This window comes from Ochotona princeps, chromosome 8, assembly GCF_030435755.1.
Source record: "Ochotona princeps isolate mOchPri1 chromosome 8, mOchPri1.hap1, whole genome shotgun sequence".
In the NCBI taxonomy this organism is placed as follows: Eukaryota; Metazoa; Chordata; class Mammalia; order Lagomorpha; family Ochotonidae; genus Ochotona; species Ochotona princeps.
Window position 1 is genome coordinate 59867346 of NC_080839.1, and position 25206 is coordinate 59892551.

Genomic DNA, 25206 nt, shown 5'->3' on the forward strand with positions numbered 1-25206 from the left:
TGGGAGGCAGAGGAGCAAATACAATAGTTGGTCGCTGTGAGTGCAGTAAGGTCCTTGGAATAAGGAGTGTGAAAGCCAAACCTGACTTCTTTTCAAGAGCTTATGGGTTTTCCAGTTGTATTTTTCAGTTGTATGAGGGTACTTCAAAAAGTTCATGGAAAACAGACCTAAATGATGAATTTATTTTGGTGCAAGGCATTAAAAAACCCATGCGTACGCGAAGTCTGCAAAAGCTTTGTGGGAATACACATGATAAAATCTGATGTATATACACACAATGGTATACTCTGGATATAACGAAATAGTACAATCCTGTCATTTGCAGCAAAATGGTTGGAACTGGAAGACACCATCTGAAGTGAAGTAAGCCAGACACAGAAAGGCAAAAATGTCCTTTCTCACTTATGTACACAGAATGCTGCTGCTTAGAGGCTGGGAGGACTGGGAAGGAAATGGGAGCTTGGATTAAAACAATAGGGAAAGTTCAGATTATGACAAATAGAGGAAGGAGAATTGAGCATGGGTTTTGGTTTTGTAAAATTGAAATTATCCTGAAATTAAAAAGTAAGGAAATAGTACTCATGGATTTCAATGTTTTTGCATCAAGAGAAACCTTCTATTTTCTATGAACTTTCTGAAGTTCGTATTGATCACCATTTTCCTTTCCAGAGGGAAGTGAAGGAGTTACTTTGAAGCAGAAGACCCCCATTTAAACCCTGTTCTCTGCTGCTCCCTGGAGTTGCGTAATGGCTCAGCAGCAACATCTTTCTCTCTCTCTCTTCTCCTTCTCTCTCTCTCTCTCTCTCTCTCTCTCTCCCTCTCTCTCTCTCTCTCTCTCTCTCTCTCTCTCTCTCTCTATCTCTCTCTCTCTCTCTCTCTCTCTCTCTCACACACACACACACACACACACACACAAACACACACTGGGTGCCTTCTTCTCAAGATATATATCACCAGGTCTGTTAACAGAATATGCTTACCTGCACACAGTCTTATTAGTTTGAATGCTTAAGCAGGAACTTCAGGCCAAATGGTCAGTTTTTGTTTGTTTTTTTCTACACCCATTTTAGGATTCTTCTCTAAGTGCTTTTCCTATCATTAAGGCAAGGACTTGTTACTTGTTTCCTAACAATACTAATGTCCACATTAAAAAGGTGATGAGGTACTGCCTTTGTCCTAATGTCTCTAGCCTCAAAATGACCCTTCTTCCACCATCACTGTTCCACTTTTCATGGTGGAGTTGCCTTTAGGTCAGGCAAATACCATTGAATCACTGATTGATTAAAATATTCATGTAAAGCATGAAAGATTGACAGGTTCAGATTTCTTTTAGGGTATAGTATTAATCTCCAATCTTTTAATCTAGATTCTGTAAGAGCTTCGGAGAAGTTGCAAGGCTTTGTTTCCCATTCTTCTAAGATCAGTGGTAAATGTGGCCACAGAAGATGTGGACTTCTGAGGAGATTGTTGGCTACAGGTGAAGATCTTAAGGGATTTGGGCAACGGAATGGTAATTTTCACAATAAAGCTGAAAAGGCTGGAAGGCTTGGACATTTCCAAGAGAAACAACTTTTTGGGAGATGGCCGTGCATATCTGTAGTGGGGAGGCGGGATAATACCAAGGATGCAGGAGAAAGAGGGAAGAGGTGATGATGTGAGCAGGTGGGGGATGCTCTGCTACCTCCTAGGTCTGGGTCCTAGGATGCAGTGGTGGTCATCACCTTTGCTCTTTGACTAGCGTTGCACTGAGAAACTCATGATGTATTTTCTTAGTTTTGGAAAAAAAAGGGAAACTTACACATTAAATTCTAGTATATTCTGGTATATGTTAAGAATTATATAATTCATACATCAAGAATCTTCTGATGTTGAGACATTATAGTCTTTAAAAAATATTTCACAGTTACACTTATGTCTTATGTTCTGAAAGGTTTCATATGACAAATCTGTGGGTAGACTTTTTGGGACCCCCTTGTGTGTGATATGTCATTTTTCTCTTGCTACTTTCAAAAAAGTTTGCCTTTTGACACTTTGATTATAATTTGCTGTATCTCTACTTTAGATATTTTGTCATGTGGTCTCATTTCCCTTCCATAACTTTGGAAATACTCAAGATTTTTTCTGAAAGTGTTTTATATAAAACACTTTATATATGTGTGTAATTCATCTATTTGAACAGCAGAAAACAGATCTTTCATCAGCTGGTTCCTCCCCAAACACCTGAAATAGCTGAGGCTAAGCTGGGATGTAGCCAAGAGCACAGAAGTCAAGCTGAGTTTTCCACATGGGTGACCTGCAAGCACTTGATCCCTTACCTGCCTCTCATGTGTGCCTTGATAGCAAGCTCGAAGGAGTAGCAGACCCAGGACTTGAGTCTATTCTTATTTCAATGTGAGCTTTTTCGGTTTTATGTTCATCTGTGGTACTTGCGATCTGTGTTTTTTTAAATTAAGATTTGTTTTATTTTTATTGGAAAGGCAGATTTATAGAAGGAGAGACCGTGAGAAATATTTTTTTTTCTGCTGGCTCATTCTCCAAGTGGCCACAATGTCCAGAGCTGAGCTTATCTGCGGCCAGGAGTCAGACCCAGACTACTTGTGGGTCTCCCATGTGGATGCAGGATCCCAAGGCTTTGGGCTGTCCTTCACTGCTTTCCCAGGCCACAAACAGGGAGCTGGATGGGAAGTGGAGTAGCCTGGACTTCAAACAGTGCCCAAATAGGATCCTGGCAAGGTGAGGACTTGAGCCGTTAGGCTACTGTGCCAGGCCTGCAATCTATTTTTTTTTTAATTCTCACAAAGGTATTCTGGTGTGTTTATCACTGTTAATTTAGTGATTCTGTAGGAGAATGAAGGTAGACTATCTCTTCTGCTTTTCTCATGTCACTCTTCTGAAGGGCAGATGATTTTCGTACCGAGGACATCTAAATTGTAGATTTCATTTTATGGTGTTTTGGCATAAATTTAAGACTTTTTTGGGGGGGATTTAGATTTAATTCCTGAGGATTTTCTTTGAGTTGAAAGGCTACCTTCCCTGTCCTGAATTGTTTTTGCTCCTTTATCAAAACTCAGTTGAGGCCCTTGTATTTGATACAGTCACGCAAGCTGCTGCCTGGAATATCCTTACGCCAGTTGGACCTCTGGCTGCTAAACTTCTCTTTCAGCTTCCTGTTAGTGTTTCTGGGAAAGCAGTGGATGATAGTTCATGGGCTTGAGTCCTTGGTACCCATGTAGAAGACTTGGATGGTGTTTCTGGCTCCCGACTTCAGCCTGACGCAGCCCTGGCTGTTGCAGCCTGCTGTGGGAGGGGAAGAGAGGGACAAACAGTCAATACAAGATTTCTCTCACTATCCCTGTCACCCTACCTAAATATGTTGTTCAAAAATCAGTTGGACTTGTTTGTATGGGCTTGTCTGTCCTTACCCCAACACCACATTGATGTATTCATTATAGCTATATAATAAGTCTTAGAATCTGGTGGGCTAATTTCTTTAGTTTTATTCTTCGTTTTAGAATTTTTTTTCCAGTTATCCAGGTTCATTTGCCTTTCTATATTAATCTTAGAATTCTGCTTGCTATATTTATAAAAATACAGGTTTTTACATTTCATTACTTTGAGAATTGGCATACTGAGATATTGAACTCCTAATCTATCAACATAATATGTGTGAATTAAAAAATATCTTTGGGGCCTGATGCCATGGCCCAGTAACTAAATCCTCATGTTATAAGAACCAGAATACATATGGGCACCAGTTAATGTCCCAAATGCTCCACTTTCCACCCAGCTCCCTGCTTGTGGCCTGGAAAAGCAATAGAGGATGGCTCAAAGCCTTGGGACCCTACACTGGAGTGGGAAATCCAGAAGAAGCTCCTGGTTCCTGACTTTGGATTATCTCAGCTCTAGCCATTGCAGCTACTAGGGGAGTGAACCATGGGATGAAAGATCTTTCTCTCTGTCTCTCCTTCTCTCTGTAAATCTGTCTTTCCAATAAAAATATATAAATCTTTAAAAAAAAACTTTGATTTCTTTTAAGAATTCTTTTTAGTTTTCACTGTAAAACTGTTTGGCTAGCTTTATAAGTTTGGTTAGCTTTATAGAAACATATTTTAATTTATGAGATATTGTGACTATTAACATATTTTATTTCAATATTTACATGTTTATCAATAATATATAGAAGTTTGGGTATATATTCTGTATCCTACAAACCAATTGCTTTTTAGCTATATTTTTCAGAATTTTTCATTTAGACAATTGTCTCTTTTATGACAGCCAGATTTCTGATTTGGAGGGCTTTTAGTTCTTAAGTGCTTTATTGCATCAACTATAATTTCCAGAAGAGTGGTGGGAATTGATGTTTTGTTCATAAACTTGAGGAGAAAGTATTTAGTCATTGACTATTAAGTAAAAAGCCACAGATGAGCTTTATCCAGTTCAGATAGTTTTCTTCTTTCTGTTTTTTTGAGAGATTTAAAAAAAATCACTAATAGACATGGAATTTCATGAAATTCTCAGTGACCGATATGATAAAGTTGTTTCTCTTGTGTTTTATTAATATGGTAGATTGCATTGGCTAAGTTTAAATAGTAACTTACAGTTCTGGAATTGGCCTCAATTGGTCATTGATGCAATAAAATTAGTTATTGGTGAATCTTATTAAATATTTTTGTGTTGAGTATTAGTGACCTATATTTTTCCTTTTTCCTCTGTGTTTGAATCAGGATAATATGAAGTTTGTGAAATGAATTGAAGACTATCCTCCAGTTTTTAAAATAAACTATAAAATTAATATAAATTCCTTGGATTTCTGAAAAACACTCCAGTTAAGTACAGATGACCACAATAGTCATTGTGGAGACCAGGAGAAAACCAGGATCCAGAAGCTTCACCAGTTTCTCCCATATGATTTTTTTCATTGCTTTTCTCAGGCCACTGCAGGCAGCAGGCTTGGAAGTAGAGCAGTTAGAACATGGAACTGACACTTACATGAGATGCCAGTGTTGCAGGCAGCAACTTTACATGCTGTGCCACAACTCTGGCTCCAGATAAGTGATTTTCTTTTTCTTTTCTTTTTTTTTTTTTGTATGTTAGGAGGTTTATTCCAACGGAGCAGGAACAGGGTAGGAGTGGTGAAGATCAGGAAAGAAGAGGAGGAGAGAGAGACAGCCGCACCTGGGGGCCCTTTTTGTCTGCCAGGTGTGGGGGGTGGGGATTGGGAGGGATTGAGGGCAGGCCCCCAGGGGATTGGTGCCTGCAGGTGAATGCCTAGGGATGATTGGCGAGTGGGCGGGGTTGGGTAGGGGGCTGGAAGATTGGGGGGGTGGGATTCAGGTGGAATGCCAGGTTACATCCGAGTGGTGGATAGCTAGGCCGGCGGGAATTTCGTGAGCTGTGAGGAAAAAGGAATGGCGCTGGGTCCAGGGAAGGATATTGGAATAACTCCTTATATTCCTCCCTTTTGTTATATATAAAGGAAGAGGGGCATTGTTCTCTATGGCTTCTAGGAGCTGTTTTCAGATAAGTGATTTTCAACCAAAACTTGGACATTCTGTGTATTATGCTATGAGATTGGATCTTGTTTCAATGTTTTATCTGCCATTCTTCTCACACTGGTAGTGAAGGAGAGCCAGTTTATTATTGTTTTGTAGGGGTAGAAGAGCTCCACTGTCAGGTTCATGTTATTGTGTGGGAATGAGAATTTTGGGACCTTAAAAGTCCTCGTATATTACAAGTCTTGATGTGAGTATTATGAGTGTTTCCTTCCTATTTCCAAATGGGTTTCATGAACATAATGTACTAGGTATGGAGTAACCTCATTACTGCTAGGAGATGGAAAATATCCCAATTCTCTACTAGGCTTTCTCTATCACTACTAAGGCCAGGACAAAGATATTGGGTTAAGAAATACGTTTCTCACTTGGAGAGCCTGTCACAGGCTGGTGAGGGGGTAGGTCAGGACTTCCTATAAGACTTTGCTGGTGGGTTGGGATTGACATTCTGCCCCTGTCGAGGTTGATGGTAATAGAGCATCTGTTCTTGCTCTTTCTTTTTAAAAAGATATTTTTATTTGAAAGCCAGAGTTAGAGAGAAGGAGAGTCAGAGAGAAAGGGAAGGGGAGAGGAAGAGAGAAAGAGTGAGCAAGAGGTCTTCAGTCCGCTGGTGCACTTCCTAAATGGTTGCGGTGGCTGAAGCTAGGCTAGTCTAAAACCAGAAGCCAGGGTCTTCTTTTGGGTCCCCCACAAGGGTGTCTGCTGCCTTCCCAGGCCATTAGCAGGGAAAAACATCTGTTTCCTGAAAATGATCATCTATTGGACTGCTCCATTGTTTGGTCCCTTGGCTGTATAAAATTTCATTGGGTTCTTTTGTCTGTTCCTGTTGCATTGCGGCTGTCAGCTTCATCAGCAACAAGTTTAGCGTGTGGGAGGTTGGAAGAAAACCCAAGAGCTGATTACCGTGTTTTCCCTCAAAAGGCTCTCTGTGTTTTGGTCTTTAAAACTTTCCTAACCTTCCATCTGTTCTATCTATAATATCCAGGGAATTCATTAAATGTAACAGGAGAAACAGGGACAAGTAAAAGTTATGAAGCATATTTAATGGAATATAGTTGATAAATCACATGTTTACGATATACATGATTTAAAGCATACAGCTTACTTTTCCATTCAGCTCTTATTACAATCTACTGTGTGCCAGACAGTGTTCAAGATATTGTGGATGCTGAAGAGAAACATCATATTTCTTTTCTATGAACATCACGTTCTGGTTGAAAGACAATTCACAAGCTAAATGTAACCTCTTAGGTACTAAATAGCGTTATTGGAAAAGGGAAAGCTAGTTTATGAGAACAGTAAGTGCTGAAAGCGTTGTAGATTTTGTATGGTACATTAGGTGGTAGGAGAAGCTAGCAGGCAGAAATTTGGAAAAAAGTGATAGGGCAGTCCCTATAGATACGGGGGAAGGAGCTCTCCGAGGCTGGAAGGAGGCCAGAGTGACTTGGGTGAGGTGAACTGGGCAGAAGTAGTAGGCGGGTTCAGAGATAGAGTAGATGAACCATCTATGAAAGAGTCAAAGATTTCAGCTTTTGGGGGGCCATGATGGCATTTTTCAGAGAAGACATATGATCCAACTTATAGCTATGCTTGTTCTGCTTATAGTTTTACTTTTTTTCAAGTGTTAGCCTACCTAGAGAGTGGATTGTAGTGGAGAGAAGTGTGATGGTCAAGTATGGGGGCTTTTGCAAATACCCAGGTGGGGCTTAATGATAGCTTGGACTCAAATTGAGTAGTGTAGTTAGAGAGATACAGTTGTATTCTGGAGTTATTTTGAAAACAGGACATGGTTTACTAATAGATTTTTATATGGAAAGAGAGAATATATTAAAGGGGGGGGGGTAAAATGCGTCAGAGTTCACCAAAGGTCTATTTTTGGCAAATAAACAGTTGGAAAACAGAAAACATTCACTGAGTAAGGGATGGGTGGGGAAGACATAGGTCCGAATAGGGTAAGGAATGAGTTACCGGATTTTGTATGAATTAGGATTAGCACATCCAGGGAAATGGGTGTCTAGTAAGAAGTTGGCTACGTAAGTCTTAGTTCAAGAATTGCAGGCAACTTGTGTGGTGACATGAATTTTGAAGTTTCTATTTCATAGATTATAGTTTAGTCTATAGTGGAATGTCAGAGACGGAGAAATTTATATTAAAAAAAGGCAGAAAGGCAGAAGGGTGTGACAGAGCAAATCACCAGCTCTCTTTTATTGGCATTAATCTACTTATGAGGGCAGAACTCCCATGACCCAAATGCTTTCTTGAAGACCCTGCCTCCCAATACTATTGTGTGACGTTTTCAACACATGAATTTTGAGGGATACTTTCAGGCAATAGGAATGATATGTAATGATGACAGATGTGATCACGTGGATTGTGACTATAGATGAAGAAGACAAAAATCTTGTGCCTAAAGGTCTCCAGGGCTTAGAGTTCAGGAGGATGAAGAGAAGCCAGTGGAGATAAGTGAGGACAAATCAAGTAGAAAAATAAAGGGAGTGTGGTGTGTTAGCAGGTGAGTGAAGGCAGCGTTGCCAGCAGGAGGGTGTGAATAACCTGCCAAGTAAAAGGAGAGTTGAAAATTGACTCCTTAAAGTTTGGAAATGTGATGGTCTCTGATGGCTTCACCAAGATCTGTCACCCTGCCCCCCCGCCCCTGCCCTGGGGAAAAGGTTTATAGGAAGAAGACAAGACACAGGAATAGTACACATAAATCACATGTTTGGTTGGTTTTTTTTTTTTTTTTTAGCCATAAAGGGAAATAGAAATGCGGACGAGTAGATGAAAGAAGACATGGAGTCAGGCAAGGAGTTACTATCATGTAGAGCAACTAGATATAATACATGGAGTTTGAATAATTTTGATTGACAATGAAGGCTGAAATTTCATATCATGAAAAATCTTCAATAGACCTGATCATCTTAGCAATTACATTTATATTTGAAAAGGATTTAGTTAAATATGAGCTGGCATATGCAAGATGTGTAAGTTTAAAGGTTTTCCCTTTAATTTAATTTCGGTTTGCAATTTCATTTAACCCTTTCCAATAAGAGTTCCCTTAAATGAATATTTACTTAGCAGTCACAGAAAATCTTGTTTTTACAGAGTACTTGCCAGTCTCTGTTTCAGAGTAAATACAAAGGAATGAGAATTTTTGTTAGAAGTATAGGAGGTAATTAAACAGGTATGGTTCTAGAATGGGGCAACTGAGCCTCAAGTTGTAGCAAGGTCTGGAAATTAAGGCAATTCTCCCTCAGACCTCCACACAACCAATTGCCAGTCTCTTGGCTACTTGTTTTCCTTCTCCTTCTCCTCATCATTTCTGTGTTTTTCTACACTGAAGCATGCTATTTTGTACAACTTCTAGCATCTCAACAGCAGACATCAGATCAGGAGAACATCACATTCCCTGGGACATGTAGCTTTGCAGACCCTTTGCCTGTGCTGTGTATTGATTGAACATCCTTTCTTTTTTTTTTTTTTAAAGATTTATTAATTTTATTACAAAGTCAGATATACAGAGAGGAGGAGAGACAGAGAGGAAGATCTTCCGTCCGATGATTCACTCCCCAAGTGAGCTGCAATGTGCCGATGCTGCGCCGATCCGAAGCCAGGAACCTGGAACCTCTTCCGGGTCTCCCACATGGGTGCAGGGTCCCAAAGCATTGGGCCGTCCTCAACTGCTTTCCCAGGCCACAAGCAGGGAGCTGGATGGGAAGTGGAGCTGCCGGGATTAGAACCGGCGCCCATATGGGATCCCGGGGCTTTCAAGGCGAGGACTTTAGCCGCTAGGCCATGCCGCTGGGCCCGACATCCTTTCTTTTTTCTGCTGTAAATCCAGTCTCTCTTGGCCAGGACCAAAGGAATGAGCATGGGTGAACTTATGCCACTTCTATTATGAAGATTGCCTCTACATAATCTACCACACTGTCTTCCTTTGATGGCTCAAAGCCATTTCTATCACTGTTCTGGCATTGAATTTGAGAGCAGAGGAGTGGTGGTTCCTGCTAGTTTGTTGTCTGTACCGTGTCCAAATAACAAAAGAAGAATCAGTCACTGAACTCATTCATGCTTATGGCCTAAGATTGCATTTATAACCTCTTTTAAAAATAAGACTTCTAAAGACATCTTCTGTACCCAAATTCAATTTGATCATGAGTTCCCCCTCCCTAGATTATTGGTACATCTTAGGGGGAGGAGGAGAGAGAGAGAGAATGAATGAGAATGAGAATATTAAAGGAGATGTATTCTATAATATGGCAGCCTGGGGCAGCTTCAATGGCAGTGCTTAGAAAAAGTAGAAACTTGGGGGCTGGTGCTATGACATAGTGGATAAAGCTGTTGCCTGTGGTGTCAGCATCCTGTATGGGTGCTGGCTTAAGCTCCAGATACTCCCTTTCTGATCCAACTGCCTGCTAATGCACCTGCAAAGTCAGCAGAGGATAGTCCAAGTGTTGGACCTCTGCATCCTCAAGGGTGACCTGGAGGAAGCTCCTAGCTTGTGGCTATTGCTGCCTTTTAGGGAGTGAACTAGCAGATGGAGGATTTCTCTCTTTCTCTCTCTGATATTTGTCTTTTTGGGATTGGCTTATTTCACTGGGCATAATGGTCTTCAGTTGAGACTGTTGTAAATGGTAGACTTTCCTTTTTTTAATGGCTGAGTGGTATTCTATAGATAGATGTACCACAGTTTATTTAGTCATTTCTCCTTCAACAGACATCTGGGTATTTCCATATCTTTGCTATTGTGGATTATACTGCTATAAATAAAGGGTTGAAGGTCACTTATTCATATTCATATTTTGCTTCTTTTGGATATATTCCCAGGAGTCAGATAGCTGGGTCATCTGGTAGATCAATTTTTATCTGTCTTAGCAGTCTCATAGTGATTTCCATAGTTTCTCCACTAACCTACACTCAACAGTGGAGTAGTGTATCTTTCTTTCCACCTTTATGCCAGCAGGTGTTGTTTGTAGAGTTTTAAACATAGGTCAATCTCACTGGAATTAGGTGTAACTTCAATGTACTTGAAAAAAATTTTTAAATTTCTTATTATTTTATTATTATTTTATGATACAGTTCCATAGGCCCTGGGATTTCCCCTAACTCCTTCCTAAATCCGCTCCCAACTCCCCCACTGAGTTCTCCCATATCATTACATTAGTATAGTTCCTCATAAACAGTCATAGGTCTATCTTTGCGGGCATGGACAATGGCAGAGACTCCAGCATTCCATTGTCATGATGCATCCAACAGTTTTACTGGTCCATACTTGATCCAAAAGTAGAGATGCACACTGCACTCACATCTGGACATGACAATCACCACTACAGTCACTATACATCCCCCCAAATGAAAAATCACAAACACACAAAATCAACAATAGGAAGAAAAACAGAAATTTACAAAGCCATGAAGTTAAATAGTATACCACTAGATATAATAGTCTCAATTACCCAGTAATTATACATCTCCTTACATGAAAAGCCACAAAATAAAATCATAATCAGGAGGAAAAAAAGAAATTTACAATACCACAAAGCTAAATAACATGCTACTGAAAGACTAATATGTCGCTGAAGAATTGAAAAAGAAAAACCTAAACCTTCTTGAAGAAAATGATGCTACTATATGATCTATTAGTGAAAATTTTAATGAGAAAAGGAATGTTTTGAAAAAATGAAACTACAAAAACATCAATATCCATGAGACGTAATTTCGGCTCATTTTTTTAAAGATTTATTTTAGTTTTATTGCAAAGTCAGATATACAGAGAGGAGGAGAGACAGAGAGGAAGATCTTTCGTCCAATGATTCACTCCCCAAGTAACCGCCATGGCCAGTGCTGTGCTGATCTTAAGGCGGGAGCCAGGAACTTATTTCAGGTCTCCTACACGGGTACAGGGTCCTAATGCTTTAGGGTGTCTTCTACTGCTTTCCCAGGCCACAAGCAGGGAGCTGGATGGGAAGTGGAGCTGCCAGGGATTAGAACCTGTGCCCATATGGGATCCTGGAAAGTTCAAGGCGAGGACTTAAGCCTATGATAGGCCACCACGCCAGGCTCAATAAATCTTTGTTGGTGAGATGTAATTCCTCTATGCAACAAATAGATTTTTTTATCCAGTCTATTAATTTATGACTTTTGATTGATGAGTTTAAGCCATTTACATTCAGTGTTAATATAAATTGGTCCTGTCATTTTAGCAATGGGTTGTTCATTGATTTAGTCTTCTGTTGTTATTTCACTAGGATGGTCTTCACATTCGTCTTTGGTTTTGGTGGGTGCTATTCCTTTTCTCTATCTAGAGGACATCTTTAAGTATTATTTGTAGGGCAGGTTTGGAATAGGCATATTCTTTTAACTTTTTTTTACTGTGGAAAAGTTTTATTTCCTTTAAAAGACAAAGGAAAGTTTTGCTGGGTATGTTATCCTGGGATGACAATGTTTTGCTTTTAGAATCTGGACTATGTTGCTCCATTCTCTTCTGGCTTGTGGAGTTTCCTGTGAGAGGTCAAATGTGAATTTAATTGCCATTCCCCTATATGTCAATTGATTTTTTTTTCATGTGCACATTTAAGGATCTTTCCCTTATTTTCTAATGAAGAGAGCTTGATTATCATGTGTTATGGTGAAGATTGCTTTTGGTCAACACTGTTGGGAGCTCTGTGCCCCTCCTGGATGTTGTTTCCCAATTCTTTCTCCAGATTAGGGAAATTTTCCTCTATTACTTCATTGAATACATTTTCTTTTTTTGTTTTATATATTTATTATTTAACTTCAGTAATTACATTGTATTATGTGACACAATTACATAGATACTTGGGTTCTCCCCACCCCTCCCCAAACCTGAATACATTTTCAAACCCAGTTTCTCATTCTGCACCTTCTGGGACTCCCATAACTCTTATATTTGGCCTTTTCATAGTTTCTCTTAATTCTTTAATACAGTTTTTGGTTTTTTAGCTTGACCCAGCTCTGCTTCCAGCTTTTTGTTTGTCTCCCTCTGGTGACAGGAAATATCTGCAAATTTTGAGATTCTTTCCTCTGCCTCCTTCATTCTGTTATTGAGACTTTCCATGAAAGTTTTAATTTGCTGTATTGCATCCTTCATTCCCAATAAATCAGCTTGATTTTGTTTCATTTTTGCTATTTCTTGTGTGACATAGTTCTTAAATTCCTTTAACTCCTGGATGTGCTTCTCATTGTTGATAAGAAGCTTTTTAGTGAATTTTCTGAATGCTGCATCTCCCATTTTCTCAATGTCTTCTTCAGTTAACTGAGGTTGGAAAAGGCTTTCGCTCCTTTGCAGGGAGTTTTCAGTAATATTCGTTATGCTTCTGTCTCCCCTTCTGCTCTTGGTCATTGTACTTCTGGTTAGCGGATTCTTTTCTTTAGGGCAAGTTTCTAAGCTCTGTCACCCACAGATCTGGAATTCACTTTAACTTATTGCAGTTGGTACATGGTTCTTTGTTTGCAGTCACTTGTGCCACTGTCTTCAGTGAGTTTCAGATCTGGGCTCTTATGTTAGACTTTCACCACAGTCTCCGTAGCCCCAGTTCCTGGTTTACCAGTTTCCACCTCCTGTGATCCTGTGCTGAGGCTGCACCATTGTCTGTATAACCTTTGTCCCACTTCTGCTTCAAGCAGTTCCCAGAATTAGAGAGATAACAGGTGCCCTAAATAGCTAGGTTGTTGGTGGTGCCGATCTTGCTGGAACCTGCTGGCTATTAGTTCTGAGGACCACATGGACCTATTTTGAGTTGTAAATTGCCAAAATCAGTATTACTTTTGATGTGGGACCATTGCAATGCACTGGTATCAGTGAGTTGGCCCCCAGTTTAGCTCATGTGCAGCTCACTGTTGTCCCTGCAATCTCAAGACCTTTGCCACACTGTACAAAATGGCACCTGATGTGCTGCTCATGGAGTTCTGGATCTGCTGAGTATTAAGTCTGGGGTCTACCTGGAGCTATTTTGGGTGGAATCTGTAGGATGTCACATCATTGCAATTCACTGAGCTGGAAATGAGTTCACTCCCAGCTTAGTGAATATGCAGTCCTGTCTCATAGCCTTTACCTCACTATACAAGATGGTGCCTGATTCAGCTCTGCTGGTGATATGGGTTGTGAAATCCACCATGTTCCTACACCATCTGTTTGGGATCTGCTGCTGTGTCTTTGCTTCTAGTCAAGTCCATGCAAACCTACCAGGACAGGCAGTTTTTTTGTCTGCATTCACCTCCTGAGTTCCTGGTGAACTCCCCTTCCCACCTGGCTGTTGGTGGAGTTCCGGCTGCTGGTGGAGTTCAGATTGCTGGCTCTGGATGGCACTGGGATATCTGGTCACTGCAATACCACAACACTGTCTCCACTGCTTTCCTGTGTCCATCATTCTCTAGGTGCTTCTCTGCTGTCATTCTGTCCTCTCCTATTTCCTGGAATGTTTTCTCTCTGCTTCACCCTGGCTAATGTTTCTGCCTCACATGTTTGAATGTGTCCTTACCCTATTCTGCCATGTAATTTTATCTGTATTCCCATAGTAGCTAGGGAGCCTGAGCATTTTCTCATATGTCTATAAGGCATTTGATTTAGTTCTTTTGAAAAATACCTGCTCATTTCCTTCACCTATTTCTTCACAGGATTGTTTGTTTTGCTGTTGTTGAGTTTCTGAAGCTCTTTGTAAATCCTGGCTATTAGTCCCTTATCTGTTGTGCAGTGTGCAAAGATTTTCTCCCAACCTGTTGGTTGCTTCTTCACTTTGTTAATTGTTTTCTTTGCTGTATAGAAGCTTCTTTGTTTGAGGTAGTCCGATTTGTTCATTTTGGCTTTGACTGCCTGTGCTTTTGGTGTCTTTTCTGAGAATTGTGTACCAGTGCCTGTGTCTTGTAGAGTGCCTTCTGTGTTTTTCTCTAATAGTTTGATGGATTCTGGATGCAGATTTAGGTGTTGATCCACTTAGAGCTGGCTTTTCAACAGCATTTGTTGAAGAGACCAACATTTTAGCCTGGATTATTTTCAGTTTTCTCTTCAAAGATGAGTTGTCTGTACATGTGTGGGCTTTCTTCTGGTGTTTTTATTCTGTTCCATTGTTCTTCTCTGTGTGCCAGTACCAGACAGTTTTGATGACCACTTCCCTGTAGTATGTCTTGAAATATGGAATTGTGATTCCTCCAGCTTTATTTTTTATTCTTCATGAGAGTGCTTTTAGAAAAGCCTGAATTAAGACTTCTTGATTCTCCTTCTCCTTCCTTGTCACCAGTGGATTTTGCTTCCACACAGAAGGCCCCTTGCCAGACTCAAAGCCTTTGTCAGGCCATACTTTGAGCCTCCAAAACTCTGAGTGAAATAAAACTTCTCTTTTTGTTATCTGCCTTAGGGATCATGGTTCAGTAACAACACCATAACAAAGCAACAACCATCGAATACACACCTACACAGACACTTTTCCCATGTCACTGACTTTTTAAGAGCACCAGTTGCCTTCTAGAATGTCTCGCACATTTTCTCCTTGTCTCATCTCATTGATGGTTGGTTGCAAAGACATGGTTAGACTCAGGTTAGTCAGTTTTGTGGAACTCTTTGTAGTTAATGCCGTGGAATCTATGGTGCGTGATATCAAGGGCATGCAGTCACACAGTTGAGGCGCATGGTTGAAAGTCTCTGTTGTCCAGTCATGGGTGTTTGCTTAGTTGGCAGAAGTGAAGGCTCTAGAACTCATCTTCGTAAATGGATATTTTCCCCATAAGTAGTCTATGACCTGTTGGGTGGTGGATATTCTGCTGTTTTGTAGATGACAGGTTTTCTAACTTTAAATTTCATCTTCTCTTTATTACCTGTTGTTCTTAAACAACAAACTTTCACTCACCCACTGAAATTTATAGTTCCTTTTAAGAAAGTAGGTGGCATAAGTGCTTAATCATCCCTTTAGTTGTTTTATCAGAGTAAGAGATTGGTGTAATAATTATGTTCAGTGGTAGCAATGATATTTTAAGTTTATTAACTACCACTCTGGACCCATGAGTTTTTATTTTTTCAATAGTTATAAGTAACTACATTTGTTGTTCTTTTGGTTAACCATTGTGTCTCAGATTAGGCCCTCAAACCTTTTTCTAGTTTGACAACCCCTTCTCCCTCTTGTAATCTTAGCTATTCTCTTTCTGTGAAGCACATTCAAACATCTCACTCTCCTAGTATTTTCCTTGCCTCTATTGCACTATCAGTTCCTCCTCCCATGGTGCTCTGCTGCCTTTAGGGACTGGTATTTACAAATAAATGACTGATGACTCTGTATTCTTTGGGTGTCACGGTTCCAGAGCAATCCAAGAAACCTCATGATCTGCTGTCCACCAGCTGGAGACAAGAAGGCCCACGGTGTGACTCAGCCTGCACCTGAGGTCCTGAGAGACAAGGGGGTGGAGAGGACTTGCTCTCTCCCACTAGTTCTGGCAATGCGGCTGCCATTGTTTCCAGGTTGTACAGAGACAGGCAGTGGGAGATGGGACAGGAGAATGTTAATGTGTCTGGAAACTTGCTGCCCTTGCTGAGGTTCTGCCAGCCTCTTGTATCCTGGGGTGCTGCAAAGCTTTGGTGTGTTGTGGCAGACACCCAGAGAGTGTCTCTGATCTTGCTTGCATTCCACATACCCACTACTGTCTTTGCTTTCATGGAGGGTTGGACTCCAGGAGTCTTTCCTGCTGTTCCAACTTTCTTAATCAAGTTTTATATTCAAGAGTGTTTCCACGATTTGAAGGTTAGGGATGGCATTCCTCAAGTTGTGTTTTGTTTGATTTTAACATGTATTTTATTTATCTGAAAGGCAGAATTAAAGACAGAGAAACGGAGAGAGAGAGAGAGAGAGAGAGAGAGAGAGAGAGAGCGAGCGAGCACTGTTTAGTTCACTGGTTCATTCTCCACGTGGCTGCAACAGCCAGGGTTGCGTCAGTCTCAAGCCAGGAATCCAGAACTCCATCTGGGTCTCCCACATGGGTGACAGGGGCCCAAGCAAGTGGACCATCTTCCACCACTTCCCTAGGTGCAATGAGCAGGGAGCTGGATTATAAGTGGAACAGCCAGTACTTGAAACTCCCATGGGCTCCTATGAGATGCTGGCATAAACAACACCGGCCTTGGCATTGGATCATTTTAGATATCTGGCAAGTGAGCAGAGAACCCAAAAATCTAGGTATTTTGAAGAAAATAAGCAACTTCTCCTCAACACCCCACCTCTATACCTGTAGCTGATGCTGTGTGTCTCAACTTTGCTTGGTGTCTTAAGACACCAAGAGGCATTAAGCAAATCAGAAGGAGGAAATAGAATCAGAAGTTGCCTTATCATCTTATCCAGAGAAATCAAATAGCCTTTTAACATGAAGCCTTTAGTACAGAAAACCATACAAACTGGCTTAAAAGTAAGTTAACTTGGGCTTGGAATGATGACTCAATAACCAATGCTCCCCCTGCAAGTGCTAGGATCATGGGTGCCAATTCATGTCCTGATGGCTATACCTCCCATCCTGCTCTCTGCTTATCTGGGAAAGCAGTAGATGATGGCCCAAGTTTGGGATCCGGCACATGCATGGGGAACATGTAGTGGGGCCCTGGCTCCTGGCTTCAGATCACCTTATCTCTTGCCATTGCAACCATCAGGGGAGTGAACTAGTGGAGGAAAGACCTTTTTGTTTCTCCTCCTCTTTGTAAAATCTGACTTTGAAAAAGATTTATTTATTTTCATTACAATGTAAGTTAATTTTCCATAATATGTCCAGAAGTCAGACATGTTCACATCAGTATTAACTGGCCCTGTGACCCAGATGGCATTGGGGATTCAGGTTTTCCCACCTTTGACTCTACTGTCCTTAGTGCCAAAAAGGCATCCGATGTGGCTGTAGTGGGGGATCTGGGCTGTGAAATCTACCCTGTTCCCCAACAGCCTGTTTAGGATCTGCTGCTCTGTCTGCTTCTGGTCAAACCAAAGAAGCCAGCAGGATGAGCAGTTCTTTGTCTAGTTTCACCTCCTGAGCTCCTGGTAAATTCCCCATTCAACTTGGCTGTTGGTGGAGCTGCAGCTGCTGGCGGAGTTCAGTTTGCTGCTTGCTGTGGTATCTGGTTACTGCAACACCACTCTATTGTCTGCGTTGCTGCTTTTCCCATGTCTGTCAGTCTCCTGGTGCCCCTCTGTCGATGACCTGTCCTCTCCTATTTCCTGAAATGTGTCCTCTCTGGCTAATGTTTCTGCATCTGTTTAAACGTGTCCTTACCCCAATTCCACTATCTTAATTCCCTTTGTCTCTTATGCTTAAGGCCAGTCAAGCTTTTAAGAGTTAATGTGGGTCGCCCCGACTAGGCTGCAGCTCCCACTGGTTGATGTAAGGGCCGAACCAGACTGGACTGCAACACCCATTGGTTCCAGTGCAACTCAGGACTGAAAACAGAACCAACCCAGCAATTGCAACCACCAGCTGATCGGGGTGATGGACTGTGCCGGGCCCTGTGCTTGCTAGAACATACAAAAAACTAATCTGGGAATACCTCAAAGTATCTTTGGAGATCTCCCCAATCGAACTGCTGGACTCAGAACTCTAACCAAGAAAAGACAGAAGACAGAACGGGACAGTCATTCATCTCAGCTATATGTTGGCAGCAAATTATGGGGCAAACGGAGACTTTATGATGGACCATATCAATCAGTGGACGACCTCATCGAGCGAAACGGGCAGCAATTCATAAGTAGAGAACTATTAACACCACTTGGGCACATATCTCGGAGCATGCCCCACATCCGGGACTTGGGGTGGGCGGGAAACCGGGTGGGGCTTCTCCCTCAATATCCCCCTTTACCTCAGATGCAGGATGGAAACAATATGGACATAATGGCATTGCCCACTTTCCTATCCCCCTGAACCTTTTTTTTCCTTTTTTCTTTTTTTTTCTTTTTCCTTTAACTGTAATTAACTATGTAAAGATTGTCAACAACAATACAATAATAAAACAAACAAACAAACAAAAAAGAGTTCCTGCAAAACATTTTTTTAAGCATCTTAGTGGGAATAGCTGGTCCTTCATCTGTGTACCTGTATCTTTACTACTGTCTATATTATTCTATATTTAGTTACATATTTCTTCTCTAACAAAATATACATTTTTATGGCCTGGGAGATTTCATTTTTTCTATGAAGTTATCAAAAGCAATGTCAGATGTATTAGGCATGCAAACGAACAATGAGTGATCAAACAAATGTTCTTGTTAATGTGTTCTTGTTGGACGTTGTTAATTGCTTTTGTCAATTTCACACTTAAGTAGTGACAAACAGATAACAAATACAAACTGAGTATGTACCATGTATTTTATCATCGGTAATTATTGCAATGTTTTTGTAGTACTATTAAGGATAGATAACTAATTTGAAGGATGAAAATTTAACTGTCTGAAAGAACCAAAATAAAAAAGCAGTGCCAGAAACTAAAAAAAAAAAGAAGCCATTGCATGTGATGACCTGTTGGAGACCAAACAATGGCAGCTGCAGATTGCTGCTGCCCCGCCCTGCTCCGAGGCATCCCATGTGAGGTGATACTGCCTCATCAGCCCCAGAGCCTTGGTGCTTCCCATTGTTTCCTGTTGAAAGAAGAGGTTGGCAGAGGCAGGATCTCCAGGTTTCAGTGGGAGAACTTCAGATTATGCAAGCAAGCAGAAAGATTACATCACTTCTAATCACGGTTCCTCTTTCTGGCTCCAGCAGCCCTAAATTGATCTTAAAATTAATGTGAACAAATAGCCCAGGGTATCCTGCAAATTCATCCTCCAAAGAGAAATGATATCAAAATAGCTGTAGGTCCAACACTGTGGCTTAATGGATTACGTGCAATTCCCGTCATCCTACTTGGCCACTGGTTCAAGTCCTGGTTGCTTCACTTCTAAATCAGCCCTTTGCTAATTAGCCTAGAAAAACCAGCAGAAGATGGACCAAATTTTTGGGCCACTGCACCTAAATAGGGGACTGGAAGAAGCTCCTGGGTTTTGGTTTTGGTTAGCCCAGCCTTAGTCATCTCAGCGATTCGGGGAATGAACTAACAGATAGAAGATCCATTTCTCTCTCCCTCCCTCCCTCCCTCCCTCCCTCCCTCCCTCTCTCCCTCCCTCTCCCTCCCTCTCCCTCCCTCTCCCTCCCTCTCTCTCTCTCTCCCTCCCTCCCTCCCTTCCTCCCTCTCTTTCAAATAAACAAGTTTTACAAAAGAATAGCTTCTGGCCTGGCACAATGGCTCAGTGACCAAATCCTCACCTTGCACACACCAAGATCCCATACAGGCACCAGTTCATGTCCCAGCTGTTCCACTTCCCATCCAGCTCCCTGCTTGTGACCTGGGAAAGCAGTTGAGGATGGCCCAAGTCCTTGGGCCCTGTGCCCGTGTGAAGACCTGGAAGAAGCTCCTGGCTGCTGGCTTCAGATTGACTCAGCTCCAGCCATTGTGGCTACTTTGGAGTGAACCAGTAGATGGATGATGTTTCTGTCTTTCCTCTCTGTGAATCTGCTTTTCCAATAAAAATAAATCTTAAGAAAAAGAAAAGCTTCACCAAGGCTTAAGATATCTTTTCTTTTTAAAAATTATGTATATTTATGGGGTACTACTTGATGTTTTATTACATGTATACATTGTATGATATTTATAACGGTAAGTATATTTATCCTTTAAAGCATTTAACATTTCACAATGGTGAAAGATAGTGTAAGGCAAGCTACAGTTATTATAACAGTGTGATGCTGACAATGGACCAGATCAATGGAACAGAATCAAGAATCTAAAAGAATGAATACATAAGATAATTTAGTGATGCAATTCCAATAGCAATGCCTATTAGCAGAAAAGAGATAACTTAATCAGCCTCAGAAAAAAATCAGATTTTGTCTAACTTCTTGCAACAGAATAAACTTCGATAAACCAGATATGAGGAAAAGCCTTAAACTGCTGGGGAGTTAGGAGTAGGAACTAATATCAGAATGGGTACAACTGTGCTGGAAACAACACAAATATTCATCAGGGTGGCACAGAGAAACAGATGTGGTGTATTCATACACAGCAGTGATGTAGAATTACGGAAAAAAATGGGCTCTAGTTATACACATCATGCTTGTGTCTCACAAGCTCACTGATGGCTTAAGGAATTAGGTATTCTCTAAGAATCAAATAATGTTATTCCACCCAAATTAAAATGAGTAAAATACACGTTTATCCCATTTATTTTAGAAATGATTCCAATTTGTTAAAGTTTGTTTTTAAAGGCAGAATCTCTCTTGTCATGGAGAGCGGGAGAGAGAGAGAGAAAGAAATCTTCCCTCTATTGGTTCAGTCCCCATGTACCTGTAGTAGCTAGAGTTAGACTCAGCTGCCCCCAGCAGCCAGGAAGCCTCTCCAGGTTGCTTAGATGAAAAGGCAGGAACTCATGGTTCTGGGCTGTCCTCTGTTGTCTCCAAGGATGAGTATCAGCAGGAAGCTGAAGTGGAAGAAGGATTAGATCACGGGCATACTGCTCTGCCATCATAACCCCTGTTTCCTTTGCATTTCTATTTTGAGAGAGAGAGAGATTTCTCAGGCATTGGTCTACTCCCTGAGTGCCCACAATGTTCAGGGCTGGGTCAGGCCTAAACCAGGAGCTGCGAACTCAGTCTTGATGTCCATCTTAGCGAAGCTTGAGCCATCACTGCTGTCTCCCGAGGTCTACATTAATAGGAAGTAGAGCCTGGAATTCAAACCAGATCCTCTGATGTGGGAGGCAGGTGTCCTAACTGGCATTGGGTCACCAGGCTGCATCTCACTCCAGTGTTTAGGGATATATAAACATGTGTTACAATTATAAAAAAACAAAATGGTGACTAATAGGGATCTTAATGAAACAAGACAAATAGAGCAAATGATTGTTCTAAAATTAAGGCTTTGAGGAGTCACTGAAACCATTTGATCTTTCTTTTGTTTACCAAAGATCTTTTGCTTTTCTCTCCATGTGCTATAGGACATTTATTTACTCATGGTTCATGCGAGGGAGGCCTTTTCCAGCGTCTGCCCTTTTCAAAGCCTTTGTCTTCTGCACTGGGAATGGCTTACTCCAAAGCTACTACTTGGTCTACTGTGCTGAGTACCCTGATGCATGGTACATGGATCTCAGGTTTAGCCTCGGTAAGTGAAGCTGTTTAGCCTCAGTAAGTGAAGCTTACACATCTCCTTCTCCCTTCCCAGCCAACATTCCTTCCCATGGTCTAAGTCACCCTGCCCTCTCCCCTGCTCCAATTGCCCCTTCTCCCCATCTTGCACCCTGCTGGCAGCCCAAGAGGTTGTTTATGAATAGAGCATATCATGTCCCACCTCAAAATGTTCCAAAGCTTTCTGCGACTCTCCAGAGCAGATACCCATTACTTCCTGCTGCCAGTGAAACCCATGTGGTCCTGGCCTTTTTATCCTAACCTCATCTCTTGCCTCCCTGCACCTGCAGGGCAGGAACCTGACAAGTTCCAGAGCCCAAACGGCTTCCTCTGCCTAGGATGCTGTGCCCTACCACTCCCAGCCTTCATGTGTACACAGAGGTTGGTTCCTTGTTTTGCTTAGTCGTCTAATGCAATCTTCTTCCTCAAAGAGACTTCTCCTGATTCCTCTATCTGATATAGCTGAAGACCCTGAGTCCTGAATTTTGCAATTTTTATTATAAGAGATAAAGCCTGAGAGGGTTCATTTTGGCTTGAATAAAAGTAATAGTTTCTTTAGTTCTTAGTACTGTATACTACATTCTGTCCATCAGGCTCTATTGCCAAAACATGAGCCAGTTGGGCTTGTTTCTTAATCACATTGTTTCCAAGGCACAATCCTCTGTTGTCTGGACTTCCACAACAGCCTGCTTAGTGAATTTCCTATTTTCATTTCTGTTGGTGACTGACCCTCCAGCAAACCTTTGAAAACACAAATCTCCAGAGTGTTAGTCGTGTGAATGCTGGAATGTGCATGCAGCAGAATGTGTTGTGATGAGAGAGAGAAAGAGAGAGAAACAATAGAACAAAAAGCAAAGATGATGTATGTACTCAGGTAGAGAGACCTCTAGAAGGTGTGGTTATGTAAAGGAAGATGCCAGCAGTGTATAGAGCAGGCTAAATGTCACGTAGGAATGGTCCAGAAGGAATGGATGTGTGATTTGGTCACTGTTGAAGGAAATAGTGGAATGATAAAAAAGAAGCTAATAAAGTTTATGGAGAGGGTCTTGGGGCACATGGACAAGGCTTTCTTTTCAGTATTGTATTGCTTTTTTAATCATAAAACTGTTACTTGATTTAAGGGAAAAAATGGTCTGAAGAGGTCTCTGTAGTGCACAGGCACCTCACTGCATCTTACAGGGGTCCTGGAGTCGCCTGATTCCAGGAAAGGCAGCAGCCAGGGCAGCCAACAGAAGGAAGACAGACATGGCTACAGAAAGGATGCTGGAGAAGCAGCACTGAGAGCTGTTCACCGAGTTGGTGTCCCAAGAAGCCAAAGACAGAGTCAGGCATGGTTTGAAGACCCCAGGGATGTGATAAATGGGTGCTTGATCAATACCGAGGGCCCGGGAGAGGTGTCCTCAGGGACATCTGAGGGAACTGGCATGTAGGCTGCAGATAGGTAAGGTGAAGCCCCCAAGGAGAGCACTAAGGGGCCTAATAGCAGTTAGCTCTGGATGCTAGGAGTAAGTGATTTAGTTTTCTGATTTATGCTAACTAATGTTGAATATTCTACCATGTATAGTATATATATATATATATATATATATATATATATATATATATATATACACACACACACACACACACATATGTATTCTGCAATACTAATAAGCTGCAACTGGAATAAACTAAAATTTATAAACTGCTTAAAACCTATCAACAACTCCTCAGGCACTTAAAACTCCAAAGCCCTGAGACCTTTGTGTGACTTTTGACCTGCTGTCCTGTCTTCACCTTCTCTCACCACATCGTTCTCTCTCTGCTCATGCGCCATGCCTGTGCACCTGCAGGTCCCTCTGCCAAATTGCTCTTCCTCGGATTTCTGGGTTCCCATTATGCAGCCCACAGAATACATGTAAAATCTTCAGGGTACGTTTGTCTAGCCACCTCACCCTTTGCTTCTCTGTATGGCAGTGATCATAATGGGATTGTTACTTTCATTTTTTAATTCTTTTACTTTAATTTTAACTCTCTTAAATTTATTTCAGTGTTCTTTCACTAAGATATAAGCTGCTTAACCAGAGGCCCTTGATTTTTTTGTTGTTCTTTTTGCTACTGGGTTCCAAGTGCCTGGGACAGTGCTTGGTGCATGGTAAGGACCTCCAATGAGTGTTAGTTGAATAAATGAATGAATGATCTCAACCCTCTTCTTGTAATACAGGTGCTGTTAAAGTCTACATTTGACAAGGAAGCTGAGGTTGAGAGGCAAGGCGACTTGCTAAGGACACACAGGCCGCCTGGCCCATGTCCCTACCTTTGCACCACTATGAACTATCCCCCTCCCACTTTCCTCCTCACCAACCTCTCTCTCTCTCCTTCCCAACCTTCATCTAGACTGGGTGGGACAATCATCATTTCCCATCATGCCGAGTCAGGTGACTTTAGATCTAACATGTGTTGGTCAGGACTTGCTGAGGGTGTGCAAGACACAGAGGGTCTGGGCTATAAATGCCGATAGGGATGCAGGACCTTACATCCCTGACCCTGGCTCTGCTCACCTCAGCAGCAGCAGGTGCACGTGGAGACACCTCCAGGATGTGTGGTTAAAAGACAAAGCTGTAACCAATATATATATATGTGTGTCTGTGTGTGTGTGCATGTATATGAAGTGGCAGTGGTAGAAGTTGGTTTCTTTGCCAAGCTCTTCGATACACCTCAAATTATATTCATGAAAATGGGTATTATTGGGAAAACTTCCAGCAATGTGCCATAGCAAACCAAATAGCAGTGACTTGAACTGTTCAGGATTGGCATTCCTCACACTGCAAGCAGAGTAGAAAGGCAGACAACTTCTGCATTGTTTTGGTTCCTGACTGCTGCTGTTAGGAACTCAGGCACTTTCTGTCTGCATTCTCCTTAGCGTCTTCACCTGCAGCCCTCATGTCCAACAGTTCACAAGGCAGTGACTGTAGCTCCAGGCATTACATTTGGCAACCAAAGTGAGAGGGAAGAAGTAGAGGCATCTGTCTCGTTAATCCCTTTAATCAGAAAGGTCAGAGATGTTTAAGGAAGTCCCAGGAGCATCTACTTTATAGCTCATTGGCAGAACGAGATCAGAGATGACCTTCAACTTGACATCCTCCAAGGGGGATCAAAAAAGAAGTTGGCACTGAGTTCTGAGTAAGGCAGCCATGGTTTGATTGCTTATGAAGAAGCCGAGGGCTTGCTGTTACTCAGCCTTTCATTTGTTTCCTTTTTTAAATTTTATTTTTGATGATGTTTACATAGTTGATTTTGGTGGGAAGGGTCAAGGGCTAGAGGAAAGTGGGTGAGACCATTGCTTCCACATTTTCCTTTGTATTTTTGTATCTGGGGGAAGTGGGGAGACAAGGGGAGAAGCCTCACCCAGCTTCCCAGCTGCCTCCATATCCTGGGAAGTGGGATGTGGGATGGCCACCTGATGTCATCCCAGGGTCCCTGATGTAGG

General features: G+C 41.7%; 1 protein-coding gene across 1 annotated transcript in view; it reads left to right on the top strand.

The window, feature by feature from the left end:
- SRD5A2 (steroid 5 alpha-reductase 2) overlaps positions 1-25206 on the top strand; it is a 49571-nt gene that overhangs the window by 14675 nt on the left and 9690 nt on the right. The window contains exon 2 of the mRNA XM_004582715.3: positions 21551-21714. Within this exon, the coding sequence (XP_004582772.3) occupies positions 21551-21714 (164 nt within the window). The remainder of the gene's footprint in view (positions 1-21550; positions 21715-25206) is intronic.